Genomic DNA, 26,186 nt, shown 5'->3' with positions numbered 1-26,186 from the left:
CCCTTTGACTCTCTTGTCAGTCAATCATTTATCTAATTCAGCCTTTAAAATATTCAATGACTCTGTCTCCACAGAATTCCATAGACTAATGACCCTCCAAGAAAAAAGTTCTCTCCATCTCTGTCTTTCATGGGTGAGCCCTTATTTTTAAACTGTCCCATAGTTCTAGTCTTTCCACTAAGGCCCAACCTGTTCAACCTTTTTCGTAAGACAAGCTTTCATCCCAGGAATCATTCAAGTAAACCTTCTCAGAGATGCTTCTAATGCTATTATATCCTTTCTTAAGTAAGCAGACCGTACTTTAGATGTGGTCTCACCAACACTCTACACAACTAGATCAAAACTCTCCTACCTTTCATATTCCACTCCCTTTGCAATAAGTGACAACATTCCATTTGCTTTCCTAATCACTTTCTGCACCTGTGTATTAACATTTTGTACCAGGACCTCTAGATCCCTCTATATCAGAGAGTTTCCTGTTCGCTGATCAATCATCTATCCATGCTAATTTGTTATCCACTACACCTTCAAAAAATGTTTTATTAGTTTTTCATTTTATACACAACAAAAGTAAAAATAAGCAAGTCTGTACAATCCACTTTACCAAAACCCCGCATTGGAGTTAGCCTCCAACACCCCACTCGCCTTGCTCTCCCAACCACACCCTCCCATTCCTTTTTATTTAAAAAAAAACATTTTTTATACTCCTTTTTCGCATTTTCTCCCATATTTACACCAAACAATAAGCAGTAACGAATATAATGTCAATCACCATATCAATAACAACAATCCCATCCTCCCACCATCCCCCAAACAGTAGCCTGCATGTTAACATAAATAAATAACAAAAAGGAATCAGGAATCACCCATAGTCACCATTAACACATACATTCCCCCCCTGCCCCACACGCAGTAATGTTCGATGTTATCCAATTCTTGAAAGCGCATAATGAATAACACCCATGAATTGTAGAACCCCTTCATCCTTCCCCTCAGTTCAAACTTAACCTTCTCAAGAGTCAAGAATTCCAACAGGCCCCCCCGCCACGCCAGGGCACAGGGTGTGACAAAATACAAATTTCTTTACCCGTCAGTCTGGCCTCAATAAAAGTCGAGATGGATTTGCAGGTACAGCATTAGTTATTTTATTTGGCTTGCAAGCCTGATTCATTTCACAGAGGCATAGGACACATCCAGTCTCCTACACTCCGGAAAGCGAATGAACAAAGAGACAAAGGGATTTCTACAAATAAATTCAAATGGTATCAAGTTTCACATACACGATTCCCATAGGTCATCCTATACCCCTCCTGACCTGGTCATACATTCTGATTAGCTCACTTGTCATCCCTTCCTCTGGACCCCTTATTACCCAGCATCCTTTTCTCCTCCTTTGGTGGACACACCTCCTCCTTGCTTTGCCATGCGGTCTGAAATCCTATGTCTGTGAACTCACCAGAATGAGACTGGCCTATCTCTACATTACAGTAACTAATATCTCTAAAGTAACTATTTTATATCACATTCGTCATTCCCTCCTTTTATCATTCCATGATAACCGAACTATCCAATCCATAGCTACGGTCCCTCATCGAAAAAGATCCGTCGCTGCATTTCCAATTCCTGGCGTAGCCCCCCTTCATCTGCTGCACCCTCGTGGATTTTGACAGCCAAGATTTTAGGGGCGTTGATCTGTTCCAGTGTACCCCGCATTCTACCCATCACACATTTAAGGATGGCTGGGCCCACAAAGATGCAGCCAATAGCCACTGCTAAATACATGGCAATATTTATCAGCCAGTCCTTCCAACCTCCAAATCCCCAGTTACCCCAAGAGCCAGGATCCTGCATTCCGTCCAGGTGATCCCGTATGCGATCCATAAATTTAGTGATGTTAGCGGTTAAGTCTTGAACTCCCATGATATACTTGCCCTGTACTATGGCGCATACCCCACCCTCACGGGCCAGAAGATAGTCAAGAGCATACCGGTTCTGCATTGCAAACAACCGCAGCTGAGACAATTCCTTGGTTATTGCCCCGAGGGCTCCCAAGGTTTCATTTCCCAAGATGGTAAGGCCACAAATAAAATAATTCCTATCACTGACAGCCAAGGAACCCCCCACACCTCCCAGTGTCAAGACGCTCCGAATTCCCCACCGGGCTGAGGGGCCCCGGTTGGGTGCGAGAACCTGAGGTTTTTTCCAGTTCTCGCAGAATTCAGCTGAGACTGCCCGGCGTGCTAACTGATTATGCAGCATCCACGCCGAGGGGCAGGGGACTGTGGTAGGGACTAGAGTCCCAATAGCAATTTGGCGGGGAAATGGGGGTGACAAAACATTAGTTGCTGTACCATTTGTTTTTTAAAAAAGTAGTATCCTTGTTCCGTGTACAGGTGAGCATCACTATCAGTAAATCGGTTGCGTAGGGATCCCCCAGTAGCCCAGTTTATCCAGCTTTGGAACGCCCATTCGGGCCGCCTAGCAATGCGGAAAGCCCTAGTCCCAACAGTGATATGAGAAACATTCGCCCAGCCACAAAGGAGCTGGAGGCTGGCGTTCAATAGAACGCCAGTGGTGTTGTAACAAACGCATTGGCCAGACGCCTGGGTGATATGACACCTCCTGTCCATACAGGTGGGGAACAGACCTGTTATATTCGTTTCCACCTCAACCAGCAAACAGCCGTTTCCTTCACTGCTGAAACAATTCTCGTACGACCGGGAATCCCTATTGGGAGTGAAGTGGCTAGGTATATACGCCCTCCACCGTTGCAGCCTATCATACTGTGAGTGGGAATTATCCCGAGGAAGGGGAAGGCAAATAGCCGGTGGTGCTGAACCCAGATCGTAAGGAAGAGTGACTTGCTCGGGCGGTGACTTGGAACGCTGACAATGAACCACCGTTTGGGGAGTGCCCCAAAGCGGTGAAACAGAAAATAACCTAGACACCGCTGCGGGGTTCGGGTAGCAGACAACCCGTCCGTGGCCATACAAGCGGTGGTAAATCTGGTAGAAGAGATTCATACTACCCGGGTTTTCCTCAGTGTGGCCTTTAACTAAATAAAGTGTATCTCCTGATAACCTACGTTCTAGCTGTACTCCCCTTCTCACACGCTCCGTCCTCTCTCTAGTCCCCCTATCTCTCTCACAACCTCTTCCTACCTTCTGACGGTCTGATGTTACCTTTATCGCACCAATCTTAACACATCCCAAATCAAATTTACATGTACTCCAAAAACAAGGCAATGTCCATATAATGTTTCCTTCCCATCGCCGGGACCGGTGCAATTGCTTCATGAGTCCTGCATTTTCCTTTAATTTGGTGACCTTCCATGAGTCGATACTATGTCCTCGTATATGGGGGCAGCGAAGAACATCACCTTTGCATAAATGAAATGTCCTTGTAGCTTGGTTGGGGTTACAAATGTAGATAATATTTCCCTTTTCCATGTCCGTCGCCAATAACACTCCAAGCGAGGTGAGGCCGAATATCACACAGACGGTGCGTAGCCACCCCATCATGCTCCACACCTGTAAAATAGCACTGGGGAAGGGAGGCAGGTTAATCTGTCCAAGAAAATGAGGCCCGTTATCAGAACTCAACTGAGCTGGTATACTGTACCGGGGAATGATTTCCCGCATCAGAACTTTAACCACAGTAGCAGCTTTATTATCGGTAGTCGGATACGCCTCAACCCATCTGCTGAACACATCCACAATGACCAAAACATATTTATAACATTGACACCTTTCCAACTCAATGTAATCCATTTGGAGCGTCTCAAAGGGACCACTGGGCAACGGGGTTTGCCCCATCCCACAAGGGATACCTTTGCCGGTGTTATATTGCTGACAAATCAAACACCGATTACTGATACTCTGGGCCAACTCCTGCATTTCAGGGTGCCACCAAGTGTCCAGCAACATATCACTAGTCCCTCGAGCCCCACAATGAGTTGCAAAGTGTACACATTCAGTGACCCATAAAGCCAGTACATCAGACATACAAGTCTGATGTGCTGGCGTGGTCCATAAAGAGGAAACAGAATCATATGTACAACCTAACCTTTTCCACATTTGTTTATCACTCTCAGGAGCATCTCCTGTAACCTTATGACGTCTTGGATGGTTGGCATTGACTTGTCAGAAGCAGACATATTTATAGTAGATCGTTTAGTCTGACTTAACATCTTAGGCACCATCTCTTGCTGAATTTGCGCGGCTGTCCGCGCTGCACAATCTGCTTGTTCATTACCAACGTCAACTGGGGTCTTACCATTTCTGTGGGCAGCGCATTTAATGACGAAAATCTGCGTGGGCATAAGGAGGGCCTGCAGTAAGTCATTAAGTAAACCCCGGTGGGATATTTGACCACACATAATCATGTCAGGTTGTTCTGACGAAATATCACTCAAATCGTCCCTTATTGTGGTAGTTTCCTGAATCAAGGCTAAACAGTCGTGGCCAGGTGCGTCTTCATGGACAGGGGGACCACTAAGAAAACAGGCTGGATTGATAGTGGTACAGTGTTTAAATGTCAGACATGGATTGTTCAAAAGGTATATCTCATACCTATTCTGACGAGCTGCGGTAAGATGCTGAGTCATCTGCAGTTGCCTCAGTAGTGCGATGACCGAGTGGAAGCTATACACCGTAATATCCTGTTGGAGAGTGAGAGCATGTAACGGCTGTGCGATGGCATTGACTGAACGTAAATCCTGTACTAATCAGTACTGGTCTGGCTTGGCTGGTTTAGGCACAGCAAGTATGGGGGTGTTACATTCTGATTGGTAAGGGACCAAAATACCCTGTTGCAACAGCTCTCGGATTAATTTGTCCATAGACGGGGCTGCAGCCGAGTGTTAATCGTTTCAGGGACCTCAAAATAGTTTATGGCAATGCCGTCTGGCGTGACTTGAAGTGCGTACTCTGTGCGTACTCAGATCCCTGGCATGGTACTGGTCGTGGACCTGACGTGTAATATGAGGGCTTACCGAAGCTGACTGTGGCCATAAATGTGTTGGTATTGTAACAAAATCGGCTGTACCTTCTTTTCCCGTGACTGTGGCTGTAACTTTGACTGGCCATTCGGTCCCAATTAATGGCCGGTATTTGTCCTCCAACTCCCTGTTTTGTCCGGTTCTGTCATAGGCCAGGGTAACGTGATGCAGTGAATGTTCAATGTCTAACGTCCACCACTGGGGGATGATAAAAATATAGCACTGTTGTCTCATCCTCCATGATTTAACCGTTACCCCCTCGTATCCGCACTCTAGCTGTAGCTGGAAGATACACAGTAAATCTCGGGCCAACAGGTTACAGTCCAATCCAGTAGTCACTACAAACTGATGATCTGCAGACTTATTCTCGTAAGTGACTGTCACAGGTTCAGAAATAGGATACTCATACACCTGTCCTTGGAACCCCGGCAAATGCTGGGTGTGGTCAGATAGTGGTAGGCGAAGTTCTGATTGCAGAGAAGACATGGCTGCTCCAGTGTCGATTACAAATGGGTGATGTTCATCTCCTATCTGCAGAGAGATAATAGGTTCCCTGTCCGATTGGAGAGTCCTTATGACTAAATTAGCTAGTCAATCCTGTGTTGGGAAAGGGTTTGCCTAGGAGAAGTCAGTGTATCTCGTCTGTCCTCCCCTTGGTGGGTACCCCCTCCTTCTGCTGCCTGTCTTTTAAAGGGGCATTCCTGTTGCCAGTGATCTGCACGGCCGCAATTAAAACATGCATTGCTCCCTCTATATCTGCCCCGTCCTCTTCTCCCAGTAGACCAATGGCCCCTCAGAGGGGGCGGCGGTTGTAAAGCTGTTGGTGCATACGGTGGGCCATAAAAAGGAGCTGAGGGTCCCTTTGGGTGGGTTTGATATCCTCCCCCTCGCTGATCCACCCACCCAAAGTCACAATATTGGGGCTCCAGCTGGTAAGCTACCATTTCTGCCGCTTGTTGGGGTCGCAGATCATCCTTTTTCATTACATACTCAGTCTTAATCTTTGTAACTGAGCCTCCTTCCTGGCCTACACCCTCCTTCCAATAAAATCTGACTGCCCTTGCCATCTGGGAAGGGTCGTTCTCTGTCCACTTCATGTTATTACATTTCACAGCAGCAGCCACGGAAGGTGGTAGGCAATGCATTAACATAGCACAATATTGAGGGGAATTCTGACCATTTTGATATGGCAAGTCGCCTGACTGCCCACGGTAGATTTCATTAAAACGTTCCAGAAATTCATCTGGCTCTTCAATCTTCTTAGGTTTTAGGTCTAAGATAGCAGAAATATTTATGGGCTTTTGAAATGTGCTATTCAACGCATTCAGGATTTGTGTCCCTCTATCGTAGTCTAACGCATAGGCTTGCTGAAGTGCGGCGTGGCTAGCATAATTCAAGTGATTAAGATGATTGCGGTACTCTGCTGGGGTTAAAACCTGCTGGACTAGGGCCCAGAGGTCCCTAGAATCAGCTTGATAAATTGAGATGGTAGTTCTCAGGGAATCCACGAAAGCAGCAGGAGATTTTTTTCTATCTGGGATTGTAGCCATAATAGCCATCATCTCACTGGGTGTCCATGGGAAATAAACGTCTATCGTGGGCTGGGCCCCGGCAGTCACTGCGTCAAGGTTTGGTATCTTCCTAATCGGCAACTGTCTCCGAGTCTCACCAGGGGGCACTCTAGCTATTTCCTCTGGTTCTTCCAAGACTTCGACGTCCCTCCCTGTCACTAGAGGGAGTTCTTTCTCTTTCAATCCTGGCATCTCCCTTTATTCTCGAAATTTGCTGTTTCCCCTTGGTCTGAAGGGATTTAGGTGGTTTGCTTAATTGTTTCTGGTTAGGATCAAGCCCTTCTCTCGCTGTCCGAGATCGGGTCCTAGAGCTAACTGGGCTTGTGGAACAGAGCTCCTCCTCCCCCACTGATCGTGAAGATGGCAAATCGGGACCCACTCTATCAACCAAAAGGGCTGGAGTGACTGGCATGATTGGGATCTGGGGAGCAGTGACTGGATATAAATTATTATACTCTGGTGGTTCTGGAATTAGTGCAGACAATGCTACAGGTGCAGTCAAAATCCTTTGCTGACATTTTCAAATTATCGAATTGGTCATTTTCTGTCAATTCAAGGCCAGCCATTGAACTACGTAGCCCATCTTTTGTTTGACCCGAGCCTTTCCTGTCTTTACTTGCGCGTTTTTTTTTGAATGCACATTCCTTTTTCAAGACCTGTAATGTTTATTTTGGTTACCCTGTTCACTAATTGGAATTCCCATTTTAAGGGCATTGTCCTGACAACTGGATAACATGATCCTATCTCTTTCCTCTTGACAATATTGTCTCCATAATCTAATTAACTCTTTAGCTTTCATACTTCGGCTCGCTCTTTTTTTTTATTATATATATTTTTTTTTTTGCTTATTTATAACCAATGGCAATTTTTGCTCCTTGGCAAAATGATTGAAAAGGTTCTAACAGTGTTCTTTTAAAACTTAAAATGTTTGAAAATTCAAATTGAATTACTGCAACTTGCAAGCTTAGCTCTGATCTCAACTCAGAACTAAATTTACGATTTGCTTAACACAAACTTGTATAACATTTACAACTTAATTAATTCTTTATCTTAACAATTTTTCTTTTAACAAGTTTTTCTTACATTCTCAAAAATGTTGGCTGCTGTCAATGAGGGAGCAGTTAGCTGCGGTGATGTATACCGGAGCAAAGTCAACCGTCATCTCCAGATTTACACTTTTTAAAATGGTGTCAGTGAGTTTCTTTAAGTTTCTATTAATTCACAAATAAAATGAGATAAACATTATTTCAAGTAAGTAAAACTTAAGATTCTGGCAATATCAATCAATTGCTTTCGAAAATAATAACTTTTATCAAAGAGGTGGAGAAACCCACTGGTTTCCTTTAATTAATTCAAAACGTAACTTTGCTGGAGTTCACTGACTCAAAGGAAAGGTATCCGATTACACTACAGGCTGCTGCTGTTATCTCAAGGCCTGAGTGAGAAGCACTGTCTGTCGTCTTTAACTTTGGCTGCTGCTGTTAACCCTTTGAGAGACTTCTGCTTCAAACAACATGCAGCATCCAGCTCTATGGATGTTCTTTGTCTTGAAATTTATCCAAGCAATGCCCCACAATCTCAACTAGTCCTCAGAACTGCGCCCTTCGCCACCACAGTCCAAGGGTACAATTTTAGCTTAATCAACTATAGATTTAAAACACTCACACATGGAATTGAATCATCTGTTTTAGATGTCGCATCAACCCATAACCTAACCCAAGCCGAATCAGAACTCACACATGGAGTTGGACCATCTGTTTTAGATGTCGCATCAACCCATAACCTAACCCAAGCCGAATCAGAACTCACACATGGAGTTGAACCACCTTCAGATTTAAAAACACTTATTTAACTGAACCTTCATCTGCTGAAGTCACATCAGTTCATCAACAACACAATTAACCCAAAACTGAACTATCAATTATGATATCCCATCAGTTTAATTTTCTAATCCCCAGACTGACCTTTGATTTCGTCGAGACGATCTTTCCGTACCAACCGCGAGTGACCAGACTAATCAGACGATAAGAAGAGGGGGAAAAGCAATGCGCGGTCATTTTCCAGCTATACATTGTGGGCCCCTTCTTCCCACTCTCCCTGTTCATAATCAGTCCAATTCTGATTTCGCGGTTGGTCAGAACCGTCTTGAGAAATCCCGGGTTTCGGCACCAAATGACAAAATACAAATTTCTTTACCCATCAGTCTGGCCTCAATAAAAGTCGAGATGGATTTGCAGGTACAGCATTAGTTATTTTATTTGGCTTCCAAGCCTGATTCATTTCACAGAGGCATAGGACACATCCAGTCTCCTACACCCCGGAAAGCGAATGAACAAAGAGACAAAGGGATTTCTGCAAATAAATTCAAATGGTATCAAGTTTCACATACACGATTCCCATAGGTCATCCTATACCCCTCCTGACCTGGTCATACATCCTGATTGGCTCACTTCACATCCCTTCCTCTGGCCCCCTTATTACCCAGCATCCTTTTCTCCACCTTTGGTGGACACGCGTCCTCCTTGTTTTGCCATGCAGTCTGAAATCTTTGTCTGTGAACTCACCAGAATGAGACTGGCCTATCTCTATATTACAGTAACTAATATCTCTAAAGTAACTATTTTATATCACATTCGTCAGGTGGAGAGGTGGCTGTCCAACCTATCAGATCCGCCTTCGGGCGATCAACGAGGCGGAGGCTACAACATCTGCCTCCGCACCTATTTCCAACCCAGGCTGGTCCGACACCCCGAATATGGCCTCCCGAGGGCCCGGGTCCAGTTTCCCGTGCACCACTTTAGCAATTACCCTAAAACCCTCCTTCCAGTAATCCTCCAGCTTTGGACAGGACCAAAACATATGAATATGATTGCGGGGTCTCCCCCGCAATGTTCACACACATCTTCTACCCCCTCAAAGAGCCGGCTCATCCTCGTCCTCATGAGGTGTGCTCTGTATACCACCTTCAGCTGTATCAGCCCCAACCTCGCGCCCGAGGTGGAGGCGTTCACTCTCCGGAGCACCTCGCACCTGAACCCCTCCTCCATACCCTCTCCCAACTCTTCCTCCCACTTTGCTGTGATCCCTTCCAGTGGTGCCTTCTCCTCTTCCAAAATGGCCCTGTAAACAGCCAACATGACCCCCTTCTCCAATCCCCCTGTCGTCAGCACCTCCAGCAATGTGGGGGCAAGCTCCACCGGGATGCTCTGTATCTCCTTCCTGGCAAAATCTCGAACCTGCACATATCTAAACATTTCCCCCTGCTCCAGCCCATACTTCGCTCCCACCGGCTTCAATCCTGCAAACTGACCCCCAAGAAACAAATCTTTTTGATCCCTTTTTATTATATAGTATGTTTTTCTTTATTGCTTTTCATTTGCACACATAATACGGTCGTATAGTAGCACAGATATTACGTCATGATAGGTTTCCTGTCTTTACGAACTTTCGGTCCGAGGTGGGGGGGGAATCGACATATGTGCCTCCTTATTCTCTTTCTCCCCTCCCCTCCCTCCCTTTTCGTTGATGTTTGTGGTCCCTCTGTGGGCCCCCTCTTCCCTTTGCTCTATTGGCTGTTGGCTACAAACATCTCCTGGAACAGGTTGAAGAATGACCTCCACGTCTTGTGAAAGCCCTCTTCCGATCCCTGGATGGTGAATTAGATTTTCTCCAGTTGGAGAAATTCCGAAAGGTCTGCCAGCCAGTTTGCAGCTTTGGGTGGTGCTGCCGATCGCCATCCAAGCAGGATTCTTCGGCAGACGTTAGGGCATTGCCCCTCCTCCCCATAAAGAGTTCTGGCTGGTCCGATACCCCGAAGACTGCCACTTTTCGACACTAATCCACCCTCACCCCTACAACCTTGGACATTGCCTCGAAGAAAGCTGTCCAGAACCCGACTAGTCTGGTGAAGGCCCAGAACATGTGGGTGTGGTTGGATGGGCCTCCCTAGCAGAGTTCATATTTGTCCTCCACCTCCGGGAAGAACCTGCTCATTCGGGTTCTGGTTCAGTGTGCTTTTATACCACTTTCAGCTCCATTAGGCTTAGCCTTGCACATGTGGAGGTGGAGTTGACCTTGTTCAGTGCTTCGCTCTAGAATCCCCACCCTATTTCAATCCCTAGCTCTTCCTCCTATTTTTCTCTAGTCTCTGGTGGGGAGCGTGCTTTTCCCAACAGTCACCTGTACAAGTCTCTGCAGTTCCCCTCCCTAAGTTGCCCGCGTCTAATAGTTCTTCTAGTAGTGATTTTCCTGGCGCCTGTGGGTATGCCATTGTTTCCCTATGGAGGAAGTTTTTGACTTGCATGTGTTGTAACCCATTCCCCCTCGTCAGTTCTTCTAGCGTCATCATGCTGTTGTCTGTGGAGAAGTCACTAACTGTCAATGTCTCCCCATCCTGTCTCCACCTTTTGAAGGTGGCAGCCATTTTGGCTGGCGAGAGCATGTGATTGTGACATTCCGGTCAGGCCGAAGTGTTGGTCCCATGTCGGGAGCGTGGCTACTACCACTGGGCTTGTAGAGTGCTTGACTGGTGGGGATCAGAATGTTGCTGTGGCCAGGGCACAAGGGACATTTCTGAACAGGACGTTGTCTCCATTTTTACCCATTCAGTTTCTGTTCCGCTGTGGCTGCCCAGTGGTAGTATTGCAGGTTTGGGAGGGCTAGGCCCCCCATGCTTGTTGTTCTTTGCAAGACGTTTTGGGGGAATTCTTGGATTCCCTCCCCGTCGCCCTCTTCTGTCACCCGTCACACAAACAGCATCATTTTTTTCTACAGTGTGTAAGAAAGCCTTGGGGATGCAGATCGTAATGGATCTGAAGGGTAAGAGGAACCTGGGAAGGTTATCCGCTACATTGAGTGCTTCTTTTATGTAGTAAATTTGATGTGAAATCTTATCAAATGCCTTTTGAAAATCCAAGTACACCACAACTACAGGTTTCCCTCTTATCCATGTTGCTTGTTACCTCCTCAAAGAACTCCGATAAATTAGTCAAACACTATTTCCCTTTCACCAAACCATGTTGACTCTACCTGATTATATTAAGATTTTCTAAGTGCCTTGCTATAACCTCCTCAATCGATCCTCTCATTTTTCCGATGACAGAGGTTAAGCAAACTACCCTGTAGTTTCCTGTGTTCTGTCTCCCTCATTTTCTTAAATAGAAGCATTACCGTTGCTATTTTCCAATCTAAAGGGATCTTTCCAGAATCAAGGGCTGGACAGTGATAATATCAGTGTTGGCAGAGCTATCACAGCCCCAGGCCTATGGCCCAGAGTGGACACTCGGGTGGTATACCTACCAGAAATGTCTATTAAATGTAAAGATGACAATAATTGTGGAACAGAAAGCTTAAGTATTCATTGAATATTCAGCATTATGGACAAGAATTGCGATCCATAGACTAGCAGAATGAGATGAAACAATGGAAAGCAAGAAAGGGCAGTGCAAATACTGATAGTGGACTGGGAAGTGACTTTTGCATCATAAAACGAACCAAACCTTCAACAGTGCAAAAGGGAGATCTCACAGTTCTGATAGACATAAATGTGTAAATTGAGGCAAGAATATGGAGCTCTTCATTAGCATCGATACTTCTGATGCTAATCTTCCTGATGGCTATTCTAGTGCAGCTGGTTTCATAATATTTCTGATGGATAAGAATGGCAAATGTTGTCCTTTAACTTGGGAAGTGAAGAAAATAAAGGGGATTCTTAAAGGTACTTTGGCTTCCAAAACACTACCTCTTGTGCAGACATTGATATGGGTTCTATTTGTCAAATATTTAAGTGATATTCTGCACAATGGGCATACAGAAGATTATAGACTAATTGAATGTAATATAAATAACCAGTCTTTTTGAGATCGCGTACACTCTCCAAACAGTCTGATTGAGAAAAGGTTACATGCCTTGCTAGCTTGAAACAAATACTTGAAAGAAAGGACTTACTAACATTAATTGGGTGGACACGAGCAATCAACTTTACGCAAAGAAATGCATGTGCAGATTAATTTTTATTCAGTCGGTCCTGGAGCAACTGTATCTCAATGTAATGCTTTTGCCGAATGTGGAGGTCTCTGATTTAATTCATTTTGAAATTTTGGTTGTAAAATATAACCTAATTTTTATTTAAACCACTAAGTCAATCTGTTACTTTTACACTAATTGTATTTCATTTTATGCAAGTTGTAGGCATTAGCTCAGGATTCACCTGTGTCCCTATAAATAAGAACAGACTGAAACTGTGGTTATTGGGTGAGGAGGTCCATGCTAGTAATGTGTCCATGCTAGTAATGTGTACCTTGTTGTTGAAACCTCACCACTATTCTTAGAAGTCCCCCTATACCAAAAAGGGCCAGCATTCTAAATGGTGAACAGGGATTCTCACTCCCTGACTCCGAGGCTTCGGTGGGTGCTATTCAGGTCAAACTATGTTTTCAAGTTATCCCCCGGTATAACCCATACCGTCACAGAAGATTTCATCTACTTACCACTTAGTAGCATCGATCCTGGGTCCCGCATTGCTAAGTAAGTAAAGTAGACTTTTGTAATAACCACTGTTTCAGGTTAAACTTTTAAGTTATTTTATTATTTTATATATATATATATATATATTTTTTTTTTTTAAAGATGCAATCACTGTCTTTACAGAAAGGTAAAAAGATCTTGCCTCTGGATCCTTCTGGTTGGTTGAAGGGACCTACAGGCCCACCTTGTCAATCAAACTTCTTTAAATTCTTTTGGTCTTCCTCAGATGTATTCGCTGTTCTGCTCGGTTGCTGTGCTCTATCTTTCCCATGTATCGAGCTGTGAGAGCTGGCTCTGCTGGCTGACTCTGAGCTGATTCTGCCTCCTCTTTAAATTCTGGTCTTCCTTAGATGTATTAGCTGTTTTAGCTCGGCTGCTTTGCTTTGTCCCTTTCCCATGGCCGAGCTGACTGTAAGCTGACTTCTTGCTTCTCTTGTTCCTTCTCTGCTTCTCTACCTCTCTGCTTCTCTGCCCCTTTATCAGGGTTTACATATTTTTCAAACAGTTATTACGTTTTTATGACTTTATTGTAAAGTAACATTTATTTCACTTGGATTGTAAAAGGTACCTTTAATCTGAATTTTTCTAACACGACTAAGTATTCCTTTTGGGCATGACCTCAGCCCATAGATCTGATTACATTGTGTCCTTTGTGATGTTCAAAATGCTTTGATTTCAAGAGGGATGTGAATTTTGATTCCTGTCATTTCTATAGTTTTATTATCGAATTTTGTCCCCAGCTCATAATTTTGACTTCGATTTGGGTCTAATTTGTGTTCTTGTGGACAGGTTGTCTCCAGTTTTCTTTAATTTACCTGATTTCAGCAGAGCTTCACACCTATATATTTGACCCCCTAGTCATTCTTTTCTATCTGCTGATTTTACTTCAATGAAGGTGTCAATCATTGCTTTTAGCGTAATGCTAAAAATCCACTTGGTTATAACTTGAAAGGTTTACATTTATCACCTAACTCAACTGAAACCCTCATCCATGCTTTTCCAGATGCTTACTAAGATGGTTAATTTCAATGAAGGTGTGAGCCATTGTTTTTAGCTTCATACAAAAATCCTGTTTGTTTGTTACGCCTATTTGGAAGAAGGAATCTGCATTTTATAATCCTGCTCTTTGCAGCTGCTGTTAACCCTTTGTGGGATCTTTCCCCTATATTCTCTCATGTTTCTCTTAAATCAGATATTGCCAGACTTCCATGTTTCAAATGACACATCTTTCCATATTATCAATTACAACCTCTGTAAATAAATGCTTATAAAAGTGTGTAAGGGTTGGCTCCTGTTCTCTCCTCCACCTGGAATAATGCCTCCCTTGCCTTGCCTCCCTCTTATCTCTCTTTTACCCGCCCCCACTGACATCGCTGAATATTATACTTTAATGTTAAATCATTGCATTTGCTGTATTGCATCTCAATGGCCAATTATACAATGCTGCAATGGAGATATGTATTCCTTTACTGACTTGAAACATTAACTCTATTTGCTGAGTATTTCCAGCATTTTCTGTCGTTATAACACATTTGTTTTATTTTATTAGGTGTGGAAAGCATTACTGAAGGATATGCCTGTTATTACAATGCTTAGAAATTTGGGGAAAATGACTACAGATTCCATTCTTAAACCGGGAAGTGAAGAGGTTACCATGGTGTGTGAAAGATTGAATCACGAGACTGTCTTAAAAAAGGTACTGTTTTGTGCCTACGTATTTGTACTCTTTCAAATGCAGATGGTAAAGGCAGCATACCTGTTAATGACCAGTATCTATTGAAAAACAAATTGGAGCAAAGTTAACTTTCTCATGAACAACATACATATGAGCCTTTTTGCTTGTGGAAATGTGTACATTTATTTTACAGTTTGTGCTGATTTGCATATTCTATTAAAGCGAATTTAATCTACTCTTGCAGATGTGTAATGTTTCTCACAAGCCGTTTTATAATGAAGAAAATCACAGCTGAATATTGGTAGCATTGAGAGAGCAGTTGACATGTTAAGGCTCTATCTGGTCTCTCAAGCAGGCATGAAGATTCCATGGCTTTATTCAAAGTTCTGTCAATCCCCCAACCAATGTAACTAAAAGAGATTACCTAGTCATTTAGCATTAAGAGTAAAGGTGAGGCAAATGGACAGCAACTTCTGGAATCTAAACACTTATTGTTAAATCAATTCAGAAGTTTCTGTCCAATTTTCTATTTTGCTCCACAAGCTGTCTCCTCTCTCTCTCTCTTTCCTCCCCCCCCCACCCCCCAGTACTTTTCTTGTAGGTGTGGCATTCAAATCTATGCAAGCTACTACTTTTGCCCAACAAATCTGGAAGCAAAAGCTAGGGCTAGTGCATCCAAATGTAATTGTAATTTTACTGGTGTGATGAACCTTAAGCTCTGTCATTCTCTGGCATTGCTCTGGAATTTGTTTACTGCTGGAGAATTTTTAAAACTTGGCATTTTTTTCAACTTTTTCTTTGTCTCTTATCACGTTTAATTCCTTATACACAATTTCAAAATCATTAAATGTGCTTGCAAAAATTATCTCAATGGAGTAGTTATGTAAATTTTTTAAAAATATAATTTAAAAGTGTTTGCTTGGCAGCATAATTACCAGCATGGTGCAGAACAAGCCATGTAGATGATGATTGTGTCTGATGCTTGGTGTGTATCCAGCCAATCTCAGTTAGAACAATACTAGAGCATTACGGTTATTCTCAAAGTATCTTCGCTAGACCAGTAGAAGTTGCTAATATTCTTGCTGCCTGCTGCTATCCAATACCAATGTTCGTTACTTAAAAAGACCATTCACTGATCGTCCTTGCTTCAGGGCGACATGGTGGCACAGTGGTTAGCACTGCTGCCTCATGGCGCTGAGGACTTGGGTTCAATCCTGGCCCGGGTCACTGTCCGTGTGGAATTTGCACGTTCTCCCCGTGCCTCATCCCCACAACCCAAAGATGTGCAGGGTATTTGGATTGGCCACGCTAAATTGCTCCTTAAATGGAAAAAAAAATTAATTGGGTACTTTAAATTTTCAAAAAATTGTCCTTGCTTCAGCATGACCCACCTGCCCCCCCCCTTCCTGATCCTCTTTTCGTATAATCACCTTGAGCTAGGTTTCATGGGTTAACATCCTGTAAATCCAAGCTAATATTCTCAAGAATTGTTGATGTGCTGCATGAATGTGGAATCGGGTGTGGGTGGAGCTCAGAATGGTCCTGAAAATCAAATAACTTCGTGATGCTCACTGTTTCAGAGCAGATAGAAACAATGGTCATTTGGATGAAATATTGGGAGCTACTCTGAAACCTTACTTAAATATAAGTGACCACCTACAGGAGAAGAACGATGAGGGAGTAATATTGGGCAAGGGAAAAATGCGCTGACTGTTTTGTACCATGAATATATTGTTTTGTACCATGAACATATTGTTTTGTACCATGAATATATTGTATCGTGCTGTGTCAGTAACACATTACTGTTTGACCTCCAGGCTCAAATCCATCCATTTCACATTTTGGTCGCTCTAGAAACTTATAAAGGAGGAAAAGGAAACAGAGGAAAGCTAAAGTGGACCCCTGATCCAGAAATTTTAGTAGCACTTGATCAGGCATTTTATAAAGCTTTCAAGGTAATGCATTATTATTTTACAACATTGTAATATCTATGTTTTGTTCAAAGTAAATCAATTGAATTATTTTGGTTTATTCTGTTGCAGAATGTAGAACCAACTGGGAAACACTTTGTATTGGCCTTGGATGTCAGCTCTTCCATGTGCAGCCAGGTTCTGGGATGTAGAGCACTTTGTGCTTACAGTGTTGCTGCAGCTATGGCAATGGTATGACACTTCCACAAACTACTTCTTGCTTTAAGTTCCCTTGCATGTTGTTGCATAAATTGATATAGTATTTGCATTAAAACCAACAATTTTGTGGGGTCGAGACGGGGGTATGTCGCTGTGGGGAACGGGCCGAGTGTGGGGTGCGGGCGCGTGGCTGGCCAAGGAGGGGTCATGGCTAGTCGGCGGGGGAGAGGGGCAGGTAGCCCTCTGATCCGGCTGATAACCTGGAATGTAAGGGGACTGAATGGGCCGGTTAAGCGGGCCCGCATGTTCGCGCACCTGAAGGGGCTCAAGGCGGATGTGGTTATGCTCCAGGAGAGACACCTGAAGGTGGCAGACCAGGTAAGACTGAGGAAAGGGTGGGTAGGTCAGGTGTTTCACTCGGGGCTAGATGCCAAAAATCGAGGGGTGGCGATCTTGGTGGGAAAGAAGGTGTCATTCGAGGCGTCAAGCATTGTGGCAGATAATGGCGGTAGGTACATAATGGTAAGTTGCAGGGAGAGAGGGTGGTACCGGTCAATGTATATGCTCCGAACTGGGACGATGCGGGTTTTATGCGGCATATGTTGGGTCGGATCCCAGACTTGGAAGTGGGGGGCCTGATAATGGGGGGAGACTTTAACACGGTGTTGGATCTGGCACTGGATCGCTCCAGGTCTAGGACGGGTAGGAATCCGGCGGCGGCTAGAGTGTTGAGGGGACTTATGGGCCAAATGGGAGGGGTGGACCCTTGGAGATTTGCAAGGCCGGGGGCTAGGGATTTTTCATTCTTCTCACATATCCATAAGGCTTATTCTCGAATCGACTTTTTCATTTTGAGTAGGGCGCTGATAGCGAGAGTAGAGGATACCGAGTATTCGGCAATAGCCATTTCGGACCACGCCCTGCATTGGGTGGACTTGGAGATGGGGGAGGAGAGGGACCAGTGCCCGCTGTGGCGCTTGGAGGTGGGGCTGTTGGCGGACGTGGAGGTGAGTGAGCGGGTCCGAGGAAGTATAGAGAGGTACTTGGAGACCAACGGCAACGGGGAGATCCGAGTGGGGATGGTATGGGAGGCACTGTATGGGTGGTGAGAGGAGAGCTGATCTCCATTAGGGCCCATAAGGAGCGGAGGGAGCGGGGGGAGAGGGAGAGGCTGGTGGGGGAGATGGTGAGGGTAGACAGGAGGTATGCGGAAGAGCCTGAGGAAGGATTGTTGAGGAAGAGGCGCAGCCTCCAGGCCGAATTTGACCTGGTGACCACCAGGAAGGTGGAGGTGCAGTGGAGGAAGGCCCAGGGGGCGGTCTATGAGTATGGGGAAAAGGCAAGCTGGTGCATCAGCTTCGGAAGCAGGACGCAGCTAGGGAGATCGGGGGAGTTAAGGACAGGGGAGGGAGCGTGGTGCGGAGTAGGGTTGGCATCAATGGGGTCTTCAGGGACTTCTACGAGGAAATGTACCGATCCGAGCCCCCACGGGAGGAGGGAGGGATGGGCCGTTTCCTGGACCAATTGAGGTTTCCAAAGGTGGAAGAGGGACTGGTGGCGGGACTGGGGGCCCCGATTGGGCTGGAGGAGCTGATCAAAGGGATAGGAAGCATGCAGGCGGGGAAGGCACCGGGGCCGGACGGTTTCCCGGTCGAGTTCTATAAAAAATATATGGACCTGTTGGGCCCGCTGTTAGTTAGGAACTTTAATGAGGCAAGGGAGGGGGGGGGGGCTTTACCCCTGACGATGTCCCGGGCACTGATCTCCTTGACCCTGAAGCGGGACAAGGATCCCCTGCAATGTGGGTCTTACAGACCGATTTCCTTGCTAAATGTAGATGCCAAGGTGCTGGCGAAAGTCTTACCCACGAGGATTGAGGATTGTGTGCCGCAGATCATACATGAAGACCAGACGGGGTTTGTGAAGGGGAGACAGTTGAACACGAATGTGCGGAGGCTTTTGAACGTTATCAAAATGCCGGCGGGGGAGGCGGAGGCGGAGATAGTGGTGGTGATGGACGCTGAGAAAGCCTTCGATGGGGTAGAGTGGGGGTACCCGTGGGAGCTGCTGAAGAGGTTCAGGTTTGGGGAGGGGTTTGTTAGGTGGGTTAGGCTGTTGTATGAGGTCCCGATGGCGAGTGTGGCCACAAATAGGAGGAGGTCCGAGTACTTTAGGTTGCACCGAGGGACGAGGCCCCTGTCACCCCCTGCTCTTCGCACTGGCGATTGAACCCCTGGCTATGGCACTGAGTCGAAGAACTGGAGGGGGTTGGTGCGGGGTGGGGAGGAGCATAGGGTGTCGCTTTATGCGGACGACCTGCTGCTGTATGTGGCGGACCCGGTGGGAGGACTGCCAGAGGTAATGAGGATCCTTGGGGAATTTGGGGACTTTTCGGCGTACAAGCTCAATATGGGGAAGAGCGAGCTGTTCGTAGTTCAGCTCGGGGACCAGGAAAGGGGGATTGGTGAGCTCCCACTAAAAAGGGCGGAGAGGAGCTTCAGATATTTGGGGGTCCAGGTGGCCAGGAGCTGGGGGGCCCTGCATAGGCTTAACTTTACAAGGCTGGTGGAGCAAATGGAGGAGGAGTTCAAGAGGTGGGACGCGTTGCCGCTGTCCTTGGCGGGTAGGGTGCAGTCAATCAAAATGACGGTGCTCCCAAGGTTTTTGTTCCTGTTCCAGTGCCTCCCCGTGTTTATCCCGAAGGCTTTTTTCAGGCGGGTTAACAGGAGTATAATGGGGTTTGTGTGGGCGCGAGGGACTCAGAGGGTGAGAAGGGTGTTCCTGGAGCGGAGTAGAGATAGGGGGGGACTGGCGCTGTCCAACCTCTGTGGGCCGCCAATGCGATGATGGTGCGCAAGTGGGTGATGGAAGGGGAGGGGGCTGCATGGAAGTGCTGGAGACTGCGTCCTGTGTGGGTACGAATCTGGGGGCGCTGGCAACTGCGCCGCTGCCGCTCCCTCCAAGGAGGTATACCACGAGCCCGGTGGTGGTGGCGGCCCTCAAAATTTGGGGGCAGTGGAGGCAGCATAGGGGGGAGGTTGGGGCCTTGGCATGGACCCCATTACGGGGGAACCACCGGTTTGCCCCAGGAAGAACAGGTGGAGGGTTTTCGGGGTGGCACAGGGCAGGGATACAAAAGTTGGAGGACCTGTTTGTGGACGGGAAGTTCACGAGCTTGGGTGAGCTGGAGGAGAAGTACGGGCTCCCCCCGGGGAACACCTTCAGGTACTTACAGATAAGGGCGTTTGCCAGACGGCAGGTGGTGGAATTCCCGCGGCTACTGCCACACACAGTACAGGACAGGGTGCTCTCGGGGGGGGGGGGGGGGGGGGGGGGGGGGGGGAAGATCTCGGAAACTTACCAGGTGATGCAGGAGGAGGAGGCCTCGGTGGTGGAGTTGAAAGGTAAGTGGGAGGAGGAGTTGGGAGAGGAGATCGAAGAGGGGACATGGGCAGATGCCCTAGGGAGGGTGAATTCTTCCTCTTCGTGCGTGAGGCTCGGCCTCATACAGTTTAAGGTGCTGCACAGGGTACACATGACCGGGACAAGGATGAGCCGGTTATTTGGGGGTGAGGACAGGTGTGTTAGGTGCTCTGGGAGCCCAGCAAATCACACCCATATGTTCTGGGCATGCCCAGCGCTGGAGGAATTTTGGAAGGGCGTAGCGAGGACGGTGTCGAGGGTGGTAGAATCCAGGGTCAGACCGGGCTGGGGGCTCGCAATATTTGGGGTGGCAGAGGAGCCGGGAGTGCAGGAGGCGAAAGAGGCCGGAATTCTGGCCTTTGCGTCCCTGGTAGCCTGGCAAAGGATTCTCCTTCAGTGGAAAGATGCGAGGCCCCCAAGCGTGGAATCCTGGATCAGCGATATGGCAGGGTTCATCAAATTGGAGAGGGTGAAATTCGCCTTGAGAGGGTCGGTACAAGGGTTCTTTAGGCGGTGGCAACCGTTCTTAGACTTTCTGGCAGAACGATAGACATTGGTCAATGGCAGCAGCAGTCCGGGGGGGGTGGGGGGTTTACTTTATTTTTGTTTATGTTATTTACACTGGAGGGTCTGAGGGGGTGTATACACCTGTTGTGTTAAGTCGAGATGTTCATGTTAATTTATTATTTATGAGGGAGGGGTTTGGGGGGTTGCTTTTTTAGATTGTGTTTTGTACTTAACCCTGTTGGGTTCTTTTTTCTTTCTCATTTTGTTATTGATATTTTATGAAAACCTTTAATAAAAAAATTTTTTTTTTTTTTAAACAACAATTTTTTGTTGTATCATGTAAAAAATTTCAACTGGCATAACAGATAATGGTATCTGCAAGGTTTCCAAATTAATCCATTGTTTGATAGTTACCTCTTGAACAGAAAATACTCGTTCCATTTTTCTTTTGCTTTTACGTTTGTTTTCTATTTTCCTCTAAACCAGTAAATGGGTGGGCTTAGCAAGGAATGTTGGGCGCGATTCTCCACTACCACGCCGAAGTGGCCGCGCCGTCGTGAACGCCGTCAAGGTTCACGACGGCGCGGAACGGCCCTGGTCCCGACCGATTCAGGCCCTGACAATGGACCAGTATCGGGGCCGCGTCATCTACCAGGCCTTGTCGCCCGCGTAAAAGCGGCGCCGCATAGATGACGCGGCCGGCGCTGCATAACGGACGTCAGCCGCGCATGCGCGGGTTGGCCGGCGCCAATCTGCGCATGCGTGGTTGCCGTCCTGTCCAAATCCGCCCCGCAAGAAGATGGGGGACGGATCTTGCGGGGCCGCGGAAGGAAGGAGGTCCTCCTTCAGAGAGGACGGCCCGACGATCGGTGGGCACCGATCGCGGGCCACCCCACATTCCAGGTGAAGCCCGGTGCAGGTTCCCCCCTCGGACCCCCACAGGCCGCCCCCCCCCAGCGTTCACGCACGGCCCACGACTTCAGCGACCAGGTTTGGACGGCGCCGGGGGGAACCCGCCATTTTGGCATGGCCGCTCGGCCCATCCGGGCCTCAGAATAGCGGGGGTGCCGGAGAATCGCCATTTTGGGTGTCTCTGGCAATTCTCCGGCCTGCGGCCTGCGAAACTCGACCGGGCCGTTCCCGCCGCTTGGGAGAATCACGGGAGGGCGTTGGACCGGCGTCCCCGGAAATTTTGGCGGCCCAGGCGATTCTCCCAACCGGCGTGGGAGTGGAGAATCACGCCTGTTGTCTTTCTCAAGCTTCTGCTGTTATATAACCAACCACCAGGTGGCACTTGAAAGTTGGCCTTGTTAAATCATTGCTTTCCCTTTGTTGAGAAGCCCATTGGTTCAATCTGTTAAATCTAGAGAGTTGAAGTGATTAACTGGAACCATTTATTGATAATCTACCAGTTGCTTCCCAGGAAGCATGCAGTAGCACCTAGCTGGAATTAAGTTTTACCCATTTCCTCACTATTGCACCCAAGCTGATTTAAAATGTTGGATACTATTGAAAGTACAAAAGTAACTTGGATCTATATGGTGCCTTCAGAACCCAAGATACTTCACAGGAGCATTATCAAACAAGTATTACTACAGTAATTGTTTCTCCCTCATCCAAATGTGTATAGAAACCTCCCAAGTCCCATCACACCAACATGTGTCTATTTATTTGTTAAATGTAATATTGCTAACTGTACAGAGTTGCTGTTTTTGAGCTGGTGTACAATATCCTACCAGTTTTTTAAAATCTACTTCATTCTGTGTACATAACTGTAAATATACTATGTTCAAAAACCCAATAAAAAACATTTTATAGAAAAAAAAATCAAACGAGTATTAGCATTGAGTCACAAAAGGGAAGGACAGGGAAATGAGTTTTAAGAAGAGCCTCAAAGGATGATGGAAAGGCAGAGAGGGATGCCAAAGTTCATCCTCTGATGGTGACCAGGGGTAAGGATGGAATCTGGGGATGGAAAATGGAGTTGGTGACGTCCGTGCTGGAGGAAATTTCTGCTCATCCAGGACTTTGTCAAACGGGCAGCGGAGCAAATCAAAGAGCTTGGCGGAGTTGAGAGGGGTGATCGTGAGGCAGAGCTGGGCATTGTCAGCGTACATATGAAAACTAATGTTGTGCTCTTGGATGATGTCGCCGATGGACCAAGTTAATGAGAAATAGATGGGGGGGACAGCGAAACATCTTTGGGAGACTTCAGTGGCAATGGTGCATGAAGAGAAACTATTACCGATGATTTTCTGAATGCGACTGGATAGGTGAGAATGAAATCATGCACGGGCAATCCCACCCAGCTGGAGAAGGAAGGACGTGTCCCAGAGGATGATGGTGTGCTCAATAATGTCAATGGCCGGGCGGTGCAGTGGTTAGCACTGCTGCCTCATGGCGCCAAGGACCCAGTTTCGTTCCCAGCCTCGGGTCACTTTCCGTGTGGTGTTTGCACATTCTCCCTGTGTTTGCGTGGGTCTCACCCCCACAACCCAAAGATGTGCAGCAGAGGTGGATTGACCATGCAAAATTGCCCCTTAATTGGAATTTTTAAAATAAAAGCAACAATGTCAATGGCTACAGACAGGTGAAGGATCAGAAGGTCTGGTTTGTCTTTGTCACTATCACATAGGATCTCATCTCTGACTTTTGTAAGGATGAGTTTAAAGCAGTTGGGGAGGCAGTTTTATTCCTTTAAGGAATGTGGGCATCACTGGCCAGGCCAGCATTGATTACTATCCCTAATTGCTTTTGAGAAGGTGGTGGTGAGCTGCCTTCTTCAACATCTGAAGTCCATGTGGTGTAGGTACATCCACAGTGCCGTTAGGGAGGGAGTTCAAGGTTTTTGACTCGGCGACAGTGAAGGAAGGGCGCCATAGTTCCAAGTCAAGATGGTGAGTGGCAAGGGCAGCATGGTGGCTCAGTGGTTAGCATTGCTGCCTCACGGCGCCAAAGTCCCAGGTTCGATCCCAGCTCTGGGTCACTGTCCATGTGGAGTTTGCACATTCTCCCCGTATTTTCATGGGTTTCGCCCCCACAACCCAAAAGGTGTGCCAGGTAGGTGGATTGATCACACTAAATTGCCCTTTAATTGGAAAAAATTAATTGGGTACTCTAAATTTTTTTTAAAAGATGGTGAGTGGCTTGACGAGAAACCTCCAGGTGGTGGTGTTCCCAAGTACTTTGGTCAGCATGGTGGCACAGTGGTTAGCACTGTTGCTTCACAGCGCCAGACACCTGGGTTCGATTCCTGGCTTGGATCACTGTCTGTGTGGAATCTGCATGTTCTCCCCGCGTCTGCGTGGGTTTCCTCCGGATGCTCCGGTTTCCTCCCACAAGTCCCGAAAGACATGCTGTTAGGTGAATTGGACATTCTGAATTCTCCCTCAGTGTACCCAACAGGCGCCAGAGTGTGGTGACTCGGGAATTTTCACAGTAACTTCATTGCAGTGTTAATGTAAGCCTAGTTGTGACACTAATAAAGATTATTATTACCTGCTGCCCTTGCCCTGGTAGTGGTTGTCAGTTTGGAAGGATCTGTGTAAGGAATCTTGGTGAGTTCCTGCAGTGCATCTTGTATATGGTACACACTGCTGCCACTGTGCGTCAGTGGTGGGGACGGGGGTGGGGAGGGAGTGAATTTTTGTGAATGGAGTGCCAGTCGAGAGGGCTGCTTGATTGGTTGATCGGGCTTGAAACCTGATTAGTGTTCAAAGGAGTTGCAGGTGAAACGACCATGGATTTGGGAAGGAACAACCTGCTCCGGTACTTTGGAAAGGAAAAGGTTAGGAGGGGGGCGGGGGCTGGGAGATGGGAAGAGAGTCTTGGGAACGTTTGTCTTTGTGATCAAGGGCAGGGGTTCTAAACTGGGCACCAACAACCCAGCAGCACCTCTTGTTGCTGATCGGCAGAAATGCATTTTACATCCATATTTATCATGGGAGGGCAGAGCTTTGGGACAATAGCTCAGTGTAACCAATGAGGATTCAGGGTAAGGACCATAGTGCCTATCAGAAGTTATGAGTATCGCAATCTACTACAGTGTAGCTCATGTACCAGCTCTTTGTGCAGCCTGATCTCAGGCCTCGGTACAACCACAACATGTCAGTAAGGGGCAATTAAGCCAATCCACCTAGCCTGCTCATCTTTGGGTTGTGGGAGTGAGACCCACGTAGACAAGGGGTGAATGTGCAAACTCCAAACGGACAGTGACCCAGGTCTACGACGCTGTGAGCAGCAGTGCTAACCACTGCGCTAATGTGCCACCCAGACAATTAATATTAATAATATCCTGCCGTACCACATGGCTGTTGTAATTATTAAAACTGGATTTCAATGTAAAAACCATTGGAAAGCAAGCTGAATAAATGCTGAAATATTTCTTTAAATGACTGCAGTAAAAACAGCATTTATTTTCTGTTGGGGTATTTTGTCATCATCTTACACTGTGCCTGGGCCTTCTGCATGGTTTCATTCAACTGGTATCTGCAAACATCCCATTGATTTAAAAATGAGCAAATCCATTTGGGAATTTTGATGCTCCTTCCTAACTTAAAAAACGATGTTGAATAGTTCTTGAAATTTCTATGGTTATCTCTGCTTATGTTTAGTTCCGCAGAGGTTTAGATACTTGCAGCTCTTTGTGCTATATGTTATTTCTAGTTCTACGACGAAAATGGTGTCAAATGGACTTCCGGTGGCGGCCATGGTGGGAGTGGTCGCACATTTGGCAGCTCCTGCTTGTGGCGGTGCTTTTGGGCCTTTTCCCTGATTAACCGGGGGATGTTTTGATGGACAAAGGTTCAGGAGTGGTGGAGGAAGACTATACTCCACCAGTGGATGGATTCCTGGACCAGACGTGGTTTTAGGCGAAAGGAGTTGTCGGTGCACAAAACTTTCCCTGTGACACAGGGAAAGATGGCGGAGAGCAAGGGGTCGGCCCTACCATCTCAATGGTCTATGGAGCAGCTGGTGGACCTCTTGAGAAAGGAGTCTCTGGAGGACCTGGCGAAGACGGACCCGCTTAAAGCGGGGATTGACCGCTTGGACTGAGTCTGGAGACTCACAGCCAGGTGATCCAGAAGATAGTGGGGATGGTGGGGGAACATGAGGAACAGCTCACTTTGTTGGTGGCTGAAATGGGAGTTTTGAGAGATACCCAGAGGCGGTTTCAAGAGAAAGTGGAAGATCTTGAGAACCGCTCCCGGAGTAGAATCTGAGGATTGTGGGGTTGCCGGAGGGCATTGAGGGAGCGGACACTGGCTCTCATGTAACCAAAATGCTGGAGAAGTTGCTGCGGGAGGGGATCTTCGAATGGCCCCTGGAGGTGGATCGGGTACACAGGGCACTGATGA

The 26,186-nt window shown here is 46.7% G+C and overlaps 1 protein-coding gene across 3 annotated transcripts in view; it reads left to right on the top strand.

Moving 5' to 3' along the window:
* Positions 1-26,186, top strand: part of ro60 (Ro60, Y RNA binding protein) — a 72,413-nt gene that overhangs the window by 31,769 nt on the left and 14,458 nt on the right. For all 3 annotated transcript variants that reach the window (XM_072511487.1, XM_072511486.1, XM_072511488.1), the window contains 3 exons: positions 14,645-14,791; positions 16,588-16,725; positions 16,813-16,932. In XM_072511487.1, the coding sequence (XP_072367588.1) occupies positions 14,645-14,791; positions 16,588-16,725; positions 16,813-16,932 (405 nt within the window). The remainder of the gene's footprint in view (positions 1-14,644; positions 14,792-16,587; positions 16,726-16,812; positions 16,933-26,186) is intronic.

Source organism: Scyliorhinus torazame, chromosome 7 (assembly GCF_047496885.1).
Source record: "Scyliorhinus torazame isolate Kashiwa2021f chromosome 7, sScyTor2.1, whole genome shotgun sequence".
In the NCBI taxonomy this organism is placed as follows: domain Eukaryota; kingdom Metazoa; phylum Chordata; class Chondrichthyes; order Carcharhiniformes; family Scyliorhinidae; genus Scyliorhinus; species Scyliorhinus torazame.
The sequence above is the reverse complement of the archived record's forward strand: the minus strand, read 5'-3'. Positions and strand labels throughout refer to the sequence as shown.